General features: G+C 41.4%; 2 protein-coding genes across 2 annotated transcripts; one reads left to right on the plus strand and one right to left on the minus strand.

Annotated features, from left to right (window-relative positions):
- Positions 1-4,892: 4,892 nt before the first annotated feature.
- On the minus strand, positions 4,893-7,585 carry LOC311035747 (uncharacterized protein). Its single transcript, XM_084044151.1, has one exon. The coding sequence runs from the start codon at positions 7,571-7,573 to the stop codon at positions 6,404-6,406; it is 1,170 nt and encodes a 389-aa protein (XP_083900277.1). The 5' UTR covers positions 7,574-7,585; the 3' UTR covers positions 4,893-6,403.
- A 332-nt stretch (positions 7,586-7,917) lies between these two features.
- Positions 7,918-11,105, plus strand: iah1 (isoamyl acetate hydrolyzing esterase 1 (putative)). The gene is made up of 6 exons (XM_084043948.1): positions 7,918-8,045; positions 8,212-8,264; positions 8,521-8,672; positions 8,897-9,058; positions 9,283-9,404; positions 9,731-11,105. The coding sequence occupies exons 1-6, from the start codon at positions 7,983-7,985 to the stop codon at positions 9,914-9,916; spliced, it is 738 nt and encodes a 245-aa protein (XP_083900074.1). The 5' UTR covers positions 7,918-7,982; the 3' UTR covers positions 9,917-11,105.
- Positions 11,106-11,174: the final 69 nt, after the last annotated feature.

Genomic DNA, 11,174 nt, shown 5'->3' on the forward strand with positions numbered 1-11,174 from the left:
ATCACACCCTGTGTGAAGGTAGCGGCGCCTTTGAATACATTATGTCATCGATATGTGTTTATAATGTGTTTATAGCCATGTGTCATGTGAAGCTTGACCAATCACTTTGTTGACGGGTCTGACCAATCAGAGCGTCGACGACAGATAAAGCTAAATTGAGGATCTAACTTTAAATAACTTACCTAGAAGGAGACTTTAGCCAAATAAAAATATATACAAAAAAAAACATGAGGAAATAAAAAATAAACCTTGACATCATAGTGATGTCATGAATAGTCCCCTTGCCTGACAAATCACAACCTTGACGGGCCTGACCAATCAGAACCTTGACGGGCCTGACCAATCAGAACCTTAACGGACTCTTGGATTCTCGATCGTCTCTATCAAACCATTCTGTCATAACGGATGACTGGGTCCCGAACTCAGACTTTCTATACATTCACCCTTCATCTGTTCTTGTATCTTTCTCTTTCTATTCGTCATATTAACTTTAAATAACTTACCTAGACGGAGACTTTAGCCAAATGAATAATAAGATGAAGTCATTGTCATCGTTTATATAGACATCGAATTCTATATTCATGACATCATAGTGATGTCATGAATAGTGACAAATCACAACTTTGGCGCACCTGACCAATCAGAACGTTGACGCACCTGACCAATCAGAACGTTGACGCACCTGACCAATCAGAACGTTGGCGCACCTGACCAATCAGAACGTTGACGCAAAAGCCAGGCATAGAGGGCTAATATCCGCTCTATACCTAAAGGTATAGAGCGGCTAGCGCCGCTAAAAAATGGGTTTTGCACAAATCGGCGTCCTGGTGGCGCTATTAACATGCACATGACACCCCTGCCATGCACAGCCCCCAGTGAACATGGCTCACAAAGTTCACTGGTAAGTTTATTCCATTATAGTTCATAAACCCCTGAGATGATCACAATTTAGGAGGACCCCCTCTGGTGGTCAAAATAAATCATTACACATCTCTCCAGTTGGAACAGTTTTTGGGAAGTGATAGATAGGCCAGTGCACAAGAGCATTTAATTTGCCTTTTTAAACCTCTCCCATCAATAACAATACCTAACCATAACCTCAGTAAAACTATGCCTAAACCTAACCTTATCTGCACATTTATAATGTTACTTCCGCCGAATTAGTTACATTTTCGCCAGAAACAGACTGTATCAAATATAAGTGACTGACTATCATAAACGATACAGAACCTCCTCCCTGACAATATCACCGAGACAGTTTGTTTAGTTTTGGACCACAATTCTTATATGAGACGATTCTAAGATGACCCAATGTTATTCTCCATAGAGAGTGCAGGGTTGGTTGATGGCTCAAGGTTCCAACATGGTAGGCATGATCCAAACATACAGTTTGGGTATTTAATTATTAGACACAATACAAAAATAAATAATAAGACTGGCCAAAAGCAAAGTTCCATGAATAGGAAACAGAAATGAACACTTGAGAGCTACACTTTAGGAAAAAAAACATATCAGGAACTCAGGACACTGTCAACCCATTCAATCCGGGAATGTGTCTCTGTCATTTTAGATTGTTTTGGCTATTCAAAAATAGCAGATCTACAAGCTCATAGCGCGGCACTATGAGCTTGTAGATGTGCCATTTAAAAAAACCTTGAACATTTTTGCAAATGCTATAGTGTTGGACTTGGGACTAACCTCTGAGCGGCACAGGGACCATGCAGGCTTCGTAGCGCCATCGGTAGCAGGGTTTGACGGGAAAGGGTTTCCACTGCTCCATCTGGGGGGGACACGGCCTGCCGTCCCCCTGAAGGGCCTGGACCACCAACCACCGGCGCCACACCTTGCCTGGAGGACAGAGAGACATGAAGACACACCGTGGAGACAATGAGAGACTGATCAGTATACTGTGGTGGACAGTAACGGATTAAAGCGTCTGCTAAATGACTGTAATGTAATGTAATGTATTTTCAAATGGCCGAAATGTATATAGGGCTGAGGTGTTTAATATATGGTTAGTAATAATCTAAATCTACAAAGTAACAAGTAACTAAAGTTTTCAAATAATTGTAGTGGAGTAAAAGTACAATATGTGTCTCTGTGTAGCAAATTGGAAATACTCCAGTAAAGTCAAAAATGTACTAAAAAGAACAGTACTTGAGTACATGTAGGCCTACTTGGTTACTTTACAGCACTGACTAGGCCTGTGTGTCAGCGTCACAAACACAGCTCAATAAAACATATATATTCACTTCACACATATGCTACATTGTTGCTTTTTACAAGTAACATAAAAGTGAAATGACTCGCAATTCCATCAATTGTTTTAATTCTAAGCACTTAATTAGCCAAACTCACCTTTTTAACACTTAGTTTTAACAACAAACACTCGGTCGTGTCTTGTATTTGCTGCTGTGTGTGTGCGTGTGCGTGCGCGTGTGTTGTGTGTGCGTGGGGCGGCTGCTCCATTGCCCCGCTCGCTCTGCCCCTTTGATGTTGCCGAAAAGCGGGCTAATGGCGCGGTGACGTCATAGGACGAGCAGGCATGAAATAGCAGATCTACAAGCTCACAATGCGTCACACCGCGACTCATTGTGAGCTTGTAGATCTGCTATTTTCAAATGGCCGCAATGTATATAGGGTTGAAAGTGGTTAATGTATGTTTTGTAATAATAATCTAAATTTACAAAGTAACTAGTAACTAAAGTTTTCAAATAATTGTAGTGGAGTAAAAGTACTGAAAATTGGAAACACTCTAGTTAAGTAAAAATAAAAATAAATAAAACTCAAAATTGTACTCAAAGTACAGTACTTGAGTACATGTACTCGGTTACTTTACAGTAGGCCTATACTGACTATAGGCCTCAATAAAACACATATATATTCACTTCACATCAAACAATGCTCATACTGAATAGTTGTTGCTTTTTACCAAGTAACATAAAAGTGAAAATTACTTGCAATGTCATTTCCTTTAATGTAAGCACTTTATCCATGGCTATTTATTAGCCAAACTAACAACACCTGCTAACAACACCTGCTTTCTCCAAAAGCTCACCTTTTTGGAGATAGTTCTCTTGTTTTTGGGTTTTTAGCAGCTTGCTTCACCTCCCTGTGCACTAATATTACAGTATGAGTTGTTTAGTTCACTATAATAGTCTTTTTACAAACTTTAACAAACATTTCGACGTGTGGCTCTGTGGACCGCTCGCGCTGTTCCCCCTGCTGGTTGCTCGTGCGAAGAGTGAGCGTCACGCTCTGATCTTACCGGCAAAGCGCGGGCCGCTGTGTGCGTTTCTACCCCGGCCGGGTCTCAGTAGGGGGCGCGGGGGCTTTAAAATAATAATAAAAAACGTGTATGTTTTATTTTACCTTATATATTTTTTGCTCAACATTTAGTGTTCAGTCAAAAAAGTTATTTAGTGTTCAGTCAAAACTGAACAGACATTCAGCTGAATTTCTCTCTCTGCCTCTTCCTCTGACTCGCTCCCTCTAAATCCAGGTACAAATAATCATGTTTTAATGACGACATATCAATTATTCATCATTACTAGTGGTTCATTTGATGATAAAGCACTAAATGCAGCAGGTGCTGAAATCAAAATCCAACCAGACGAACCCCCCTACTTCTATGCTAGTCTTGGTCTAGTCATGGCAACCAGTGTTGCCATGTCGGCTTATTATAAGCGACTTTGGGCTTATTTTTCTGTAAAGTAGCTTATTGCCCTTTAGCCATTTTAGAGTTCTTTGGCATTGAATTGCTTTGTAACATGGAAGGAATGTGATTCACCCAAACTTGGCTCTTGTAAAGATATTTTGACTGGGAGTAAAACCTGTCTTGTCTTATGTGTTATGTAATTATTTGTGTCTGGTTGTTAATTTGCTCACAGTGGAGGCTGCAAATCACATGGCACAGAGAGTCCAGCAGATCTACAAGCAGATCTACAAGCACACAATGCTTGTAGATCTGCTATTTTCTGCAAAGTGGTTCGGAATAGGGGGGGGAAAAGAGTGAAAGTATAGAAAGTACAGAGTGAAAGGTCAGGTTTACTAAGTATTGTTTTTAGAGCATGGTTAAATGTCTGGAAATACACATTAACATGAATCCAACATGATAGTGCTGTGAAACAAGTCTATGAAGTTGCCTATGAAATCTATGAAAATAAAAAATACTTTATACAATATATAATGGGGGTCCCTGCTTTCTCTCTCTCTCAGCCAAGGGGTCATTGGCCTGAAAACGTTGAAGACCCCTGTTCTACCTAACTCTGATCAGGTGCGCAAAAGATTTTAAGACTGATGAGTAATAACATCAGGGTGGTTGTGGGGCATGTTATGTTGTGGGGGCGCTACATCAATCACACACAAAACCCATAATACTACAGGGCATGCAAACAATTATGCCTTTCCCATCTGAGGTCTTTCCAAACATTGCTGTCACTTGATACATTTTTTGACAATAAACCTTGAATATAGTTTAAGACAAGTACTAGAGCTGCTGGCTTTGAACAGTGCTGTCTTCGGTTGTAAATTATAAATCCAGTTATTTTTTATATTGAACGACTCATAAAGTTTTTATTTTAAAGATATTGTACAGCTTATCTTTTGATCTAAACTATTTGCAGTTTTTAAGCTCTATTTTGTTCATACCCAGGCCACCCATAACACAAATGTCATCTGGAATTCATGCACAATACTGTATCCTATGTAGTCTTAAACTTGACTTTAAAAAGTGCCAACATGCTTCTTAATCAGAAAGCAGTAATGCTTGAGGAAAAAACATTTTTACTAATGTGCTTTGAACAACAATCTCTGTTGTGATGATGGTGGTTAGCAAAAAAAATGAAAAGAAAAACCCATTCAACTTTCATTGCTCAAACAAGCACTTTTCATATATAATTTATTTGTGTTATGACATATAGACATGAGTTTCAGAGTAAATAAAATCTGAGGCACATTAATCAACTGACCATAATTACATTCACTGCCTTTGACCAAATATTTAATTTAAATGGCTCCTCTGAAGATTAAAACACTGTCTTGTGGAGTTACACTTCCAAGCACCTCGACATTACATCATGTTCAACTTAACCAACATCCCCCTAAACAAATCACTAAAATGCTTGGCTTATTGAGTAAGCAAGCACTGAGTAGTAGGGCTGGGCAATTAATCGAAAATATACTGAAACCGATATTTAAAACCAATAACCAAGATGAAAATATCTGATCTACAAGACATGTTGTGAGCTTGCAGATCTGCCATTTTCACACACAAAAATGAAAAATCGTTTATTAATCGTAATCGAGGCAAAAATTTGAAATAATTGTGACATTGATTTGAAGTCATATCGCCCAGCCCCACTGAGTAGTGTTACAAGCATTTTCTTATAGAAGTTTTACCCAATATAACATAAAATCTGTCTTCTTCAGATTGTCCCTTCTCTCCCTCTCTGAACTCTACCCACCCAGAGTCTGGTTTCTCATGGGGGAACTATTGGTGTAGAGCAGTGGTTATCAAACTTTTTAATTTTAACGGACCCCCAGTTAGACCCCTGACCAGCATTACTCTGAGAACGTACAAATAGAACCGGCAAGTTACAGATCTGTAAGGGCCCATTTGGGTCCTATCCTAACTATCAATAATTTATCTGGGTGCCCCTGGCCTGGAATTCCCTCAAGGAAGAGAATCACAGGTGTAAAATATGGTCTTTGACCTACTGGTACTCTAATAAAGAAATAATAGCTTGAATTTATATAGCACCTTTCATGAACTGTTATGATATACATAATGTTATGAGACAACTTAGTGTGACTTGATATAAATGAAATTATCCGACTGATTGATGAAATGACTTTATAAAAGCCAACGGAGCTGAGCTGACAGGCTGTCAGTCAGTCCACGCAGGTTGTAAATCAACCACTGGGTCAGCAAGTTCAACAATAAATCCAATTGCACAAAATGGTACGCTCCGTGTGATTTAACATAGGTCTAGAACAGGGGTCTTCAACAGGGGGTCCTCAGAGTTAATACAGGGGGTCCGCCAAATCTTTGTGTGATGTTTTTATTTTTTTACATTAACCACTTGAACCCTAGCATCCCTTTTCTGAGGAGAACTTTAGCCAAAAAAAGCAGAGCTTGTAGATCGGCTATTTTTGGCAAAGAGTTGGCAAAGAGAGTAGGTGTAGAGGGAAAAAAGAGCAGCAGAAGTTTATCTGAAACACAATTTTATACAATATAGAGGGGGTCCCTGCTTCATCTCTCTCTCAACTAGGGGGTCCTTGGCCTGAAAACGTTGAAGACCCCTGGTCTAGCAGATCGTCTAGTGTAGGCTACTCATCGTTTTCCCCATACATAATAAATCCTGACACACACCCAAGCACATCAACATTTAACCTCTCTGAATCAATTTCGCTTTATGCTGAAAATTATTGCAACTGCCACCGCCACCATCGCCCCGACAGCCAGCTCCATCATCTTGCCCAGCTTCCAGTCTGCGACAGTCTCGGTTTTCTTCCTCAACAGCTCCTCTCTCCTTATCCTCGTCTCCTGCCCTTTTTGAATCTGATCTCTATAATGGGACTTGATGAACTTGTCAAAGTCAAAGACATTATTTTTGCCATCGATGTCAATGACCGACTGCCGGCTCGTCGTCGGCTGCCTCGCGGAGCCGCCGGTGTCCTTAGACGAGGGTCTGGCGGCCCCTGTCAGATCCGATGGACTCAGAATGCCACGGTCATACTTCTTCCTCAGTGTCTTATTACCCAGCACGTTGTAGGCCTCGCTGATGTCGGAGAAGCGGAGGTTGGCGTCTTCGCTGCCGGCGTTCTTGTCCGGGTGATAGATGAAGGACAACTTATAATAAGCCGTCTTGATCTGGGCGTGAGTGGCGTCGGGGGAGACCTCCAGGATGTCATAGTAGCCCGTCTTGGTCTTGTACAGGGGCTCGTCTCCATAATAACCATTGCCACCAAAACGCCTCGTAAACACGAGCTGCTGCCTGTGATGATGCTGCCCCGACAACACATGATGACGATGGCTGAGCAGGAGCTCTGCTGGTCGACGTGTCAGATGATGATACAGTGCATGTTGAGGAGGTCTAGACCGGCTGCAGGACGAGGAGGCACCGACCCGGGGGGAGTCGTCAGTCTTCTGGCCGCGGCTGAAGTGGGACCTCCGGGCAGTGCTGGTGTCATCATCATCATCACAGCAGTCCCAGGTAGACTGAAGCAGCAGCAGCGTGTCCCGTTCCCTGGGAGACAAATCCTGGTAAAGCTCAGTGTCTCCAACAACAACACTGCGAGGGAACGGAGGAGACTCGGTTTCATAACAACAGCCCTGAGAAGTAGCAGCACGGCCAGCGGACACATTCCTCAGGGACAGAGTCCTGCTATGGACTCTGGCTGTGTTTGAGAGGCCGTTCTGAACCAAATCCAACCAACATCTCGTCGATAAAGAAGGAGCACATACTGCGCTTCCACCCCGCTTACTCCGAACTTCTAGAAACGGGCGACTATATTTGTATATTGCGATATTGTAGGCTCCCCTTCCCAGCCCTAATCTGACCTCCGCCATGTTTGCGGCAGCAGCCACCAGGAGGACAGGAAATGCTCTGTGAGAGTGAACAGACGGTGTTTTACATGCAGCACAGCGCCCCCGATGGAAAGGAGGCCTGCATGAAACGATGCTGTTTTTGTCTTTCTATATATAGTGACGTAACGTTTGGAGGTAAACGTCATCGTATCGACGTCACATAACCATAACAGAAAAGACACATGCCCCTGAGGGACTCCGGTTACCGATTTGGGGTTTAAGCATAGGGTTTAAGTGGTTAATAACCTATTTGGAACGAGCGGAGGGGTTTACATTTCTGGTCGTTCCCATTTGAATGCGGCACCCTGAATTTAGCTTGCCGGAAGTGTTGTTGCTCACATTAAGACGTTATATTATACCTCTATGCATTAAGAACAGAATTGAGTCCATCATGTCCAAATTAAAAACAATCATTTGGCCTCAAGTGATTTTATTTGGCGACTCTATCACTCAGGTTAGTTGAATGCAACATTTACTGCTGCTCTTTGACCTTCATTCTTTGTGTGTCAATAACTACTCATTAATAGCTGCAAATCATTATTTGTGTGTATGTTTTTAAGTATTTACCATAAAGTAACATGACTGTTTTTGATTAAAATGACATGGGGTGTCTTCTCTAGTTTTCATTCCAGTCCAATGGATGGGGTTCAGAAATAGCCAATAAATTAGTTAGGTGAGTACATCTCTTCTCATGTCTACTCTCAGTGGCTTCTAGTGCCTCAGCTCAACTAATGTGATGTAAACATAATGCTTACAATGTACACAGTCCAGTACGTACAATGTACTTTGTCAAGCATACATTATTATACAGTTTGTATTAGCCAAACACATGAGAACAAATAATGCTGAAACTGAATTAATTAGTGTAAGCAGCAACCAAGTGTTATACAGTATAGCCTAGAAAACCGACCCATATTTTGTCCTTTTAGAAAGTGTGATGTTGTGAATCGAGGTCTGTCAGGCTACAACTCGAGATGGGCCAAGATTCTACTGCCTCGCATCATCCCAAGCCAAAACTCAGCAGAGCAAAATATAGCAGCAGTTACCGTGTTCTTTGGAGCCAACGACTGTACTCTTGAAGGTATATTTCATCTGACTCATGCTACGTTATGTCTACAGAAAGAGTTCAATCTGTGCACTGAATGAAAGAAAACGACTGTCTTACGACAGTTATACATTCAAGCCCAGCTTATTAATGCCGCTGACAATAAGAAATATTTCTGTTCAAATTCATCATATCATGCAGAAATATTTTAACACGTACCCTGTCCCCTCCCTTCTCTTTCCTTCTGTAATGTCTTGCAGATAAGAACCCCCAACAGCATGTGCCTCTGGAGGAGTACTCGGCTAATCTAAAGGAAATTGTCAGACACCTGGAGTCCGCAGGTGTGACTGCAGACAAAGTTATATTCATCACTCCGCCTCCGCTTCATGAGCCAGCCTGGGAGAAGGAGTGCATACTGAAAGGTCAGCGCCCGGGCACCGTGGCTGTCTTAAAACGTTTAAATAGCAGATCAAGCTCATGACATCACTTTGGAAACTTGTAGATCAGCTATTTCGGAAATAAAGAAAAATGTGTGAAGTTTCTTGAACAGGGGCGTTCAATAATAATAAACAATAGTAAGTGGTCAAGCGTCGCTTCAGTTCATAATAACTAATAACTTCTTTCCTATCTGGCTGTCTGTCCCCAGGATGTGCTCTGAACCGTCTTAACTCAGTAGCAGGGCAGTATGCCCAAGCATGTGTCCGCACAGCTGGACAGTGTGGAGCAGATGTCCTGGACCTCTGGACGCTTATGCAGAAAGATGACCAGGTGGGGGAAGGCAGTTGTTAAATACCGCCATCATTAATATTATCACATTTCTGAGCCACACATGCTATTGTATGAGTAAAATGAGGGGAAAGGTAATTAAAACAATATCAATCAATACAAGATTTGAAAAATAACTTTTGCAATTATCCGATCAATAGTTACATGACACACCTACAGTATGTGTAGGAATTTACATCACTGACATTTTAGCACTCTGCTCATATTTCAGCTCCCGAGGGACCCTACATACATTAACTATATAGACACTTTTACTTTTTTAATAGGCCATTAATTAAAAACATTTCTGTATCCTCACAACTCTGCAGGACTATACAGCCTATCTGTCCGATGGTCTGCATCTCTCAGATAAGGGCAATGAGTTTGTGGCCCAGCACCTATGGAGTCTGTTGGAGAGGCGAGTGGTCAACCTGCCCTTCATCCTGCCCTACTGGGGAGATGTGGATGCCAGTAATCCAGAGGGCAGTCTTCTCAGTGAACTGATGGAAAATTGAAAATTTGCCTAAATATGTATCCATACCAAAGTGTAAGATAAATCAAATAACTGAATAGACAACTAGAAAAAGTGCTCCTCGGAGCACAAGTCTCCGCCAGCAGACTTGTGTTGGGAATGTTGGGAATGTTCTAATTCTTATGTTCTAATTCTTACAAAAAATAGAACATGTTACTGTGTCAAAGTAACATGACACAAGTGTCCTATCCGTCTGTATAACTGTCCTATCCGTCCTGTCTGTATAAGTGTCCTATCCGTCCTGTCTGTGTAAGTGTCCTATCCGTCCTGTCTGTGTAAGTGTCCTATCCGTCCTGTCTGTATAAGTGTCCTATCTGTCCTGTGTAAGTGTCCTATCCAATTGTTACAGTATCCGCCATTTCGTGATTATTCCTGTCTTACCTCACTTTGAAAGAGGTTAAGACTCTTTCAAAGTGACACATGTATTTATAGGCCGCTATACGTCACTAGCCAATCAGATCACACTATTTCACCGTATTGTCACGTGAGGCTTGACCAATGTTAGCTTGACACGTGGAAAGTGAAAACAATGTCTCCAGGGCATTAACACTTACTTCTATACCAATTTTCAGGCACATGATACAAGGCCTCAGTTGGCCTCACTCTCCTGCTTTCAGAGGTAAGAGTGCATGGTTAGTGCAGGCCTTGTATGGAAGGACAAGATAAGCAAATTCACAGCTAGGAAGTAATTTATTTTTAGGCGATAGTATCGCACACATCTTTAGTTGTGTTAAGCACCTTTTTTGTGTTTTCAGTAAAGGCCAGACTACTTATGTAGCGTTCTTTCCTCTCAGACAGAGAGGAAGCAAGGCCATCTAAACACACAGACACACACAAGATATTTATTAATTGAAGACTTACAATATGTATTGTTCACACATTACAGATTATATATTGTTCACATAATGAAATACCCTAAATTGCTAATTATCCATCACACAGTGAACAAGACCAAACTGACTTTGAGGTATTCATACTTCATCTCAGGACTGTCACGCTCAACAAAAATACATTATCTTTGTTATGTTATGCTATAACTGCCATAAAGTATAAATTAGGCTTACATTTGGAAAAGGTTTTCTCTTATGAAATGCCGGAAGAGTGAATAATCCACATGCTGGTTTTCATATATGGATTATTTCTTTGCCAGCTGTGAAAGAAACAGCAAAACTAGAATCTGGTCAAACAAACAGACTGAATGGCTGAAACAGACCCAAGTAACCCAAAATGTAAAACGTTTG

The sequence above is a fragment of the Gymnoscopelus microlampas genome (genome assembly GCF_963454915.1).
Source record: "Gymnoscopelus microlampas genome assembly, chromosome: 20".
Classification (NCBI taxonomy): Eukaryota; Metazoa; Chordata; class Actinopteri; order Myctophiformes; family Myctophidae; genus Gymnoscopelus; species Gymnoscopelus microlampas.

Excerpts from the sequence above, each read along its gene's own strand:
- LOC311035747 (XM_084044151.1), bottom strand. The coding sequence starts at position 7,573 with ATGGCGGAGGTCAGATTAGGGCTGGGAAGGGGAGCCTACAATATCGCA.
- iah1 (XM_084043948.1), top strand. The coding sequence starts at position 7,983 with ATGTCCAAATTAAAAACAATCATTTGGCCTCAAGTGATTTTATTTGGC. Across the intron at positions 8,046-8,211 it reads TTGGCGACTCTATCACTCAG|TTTTCATTCCAGTCCAATGG; the intron begins GTTAGTTGAATG and ends TGTCTTCTCTAG. Across the intron at positions 9,059-9,282 it reads GAAGGAGTGCATACTGAAAG|GATGTGCTCTGAACCGTCTT; the intron begins GTCAGCGCCCGG and ends GTCTGTCCCCAG.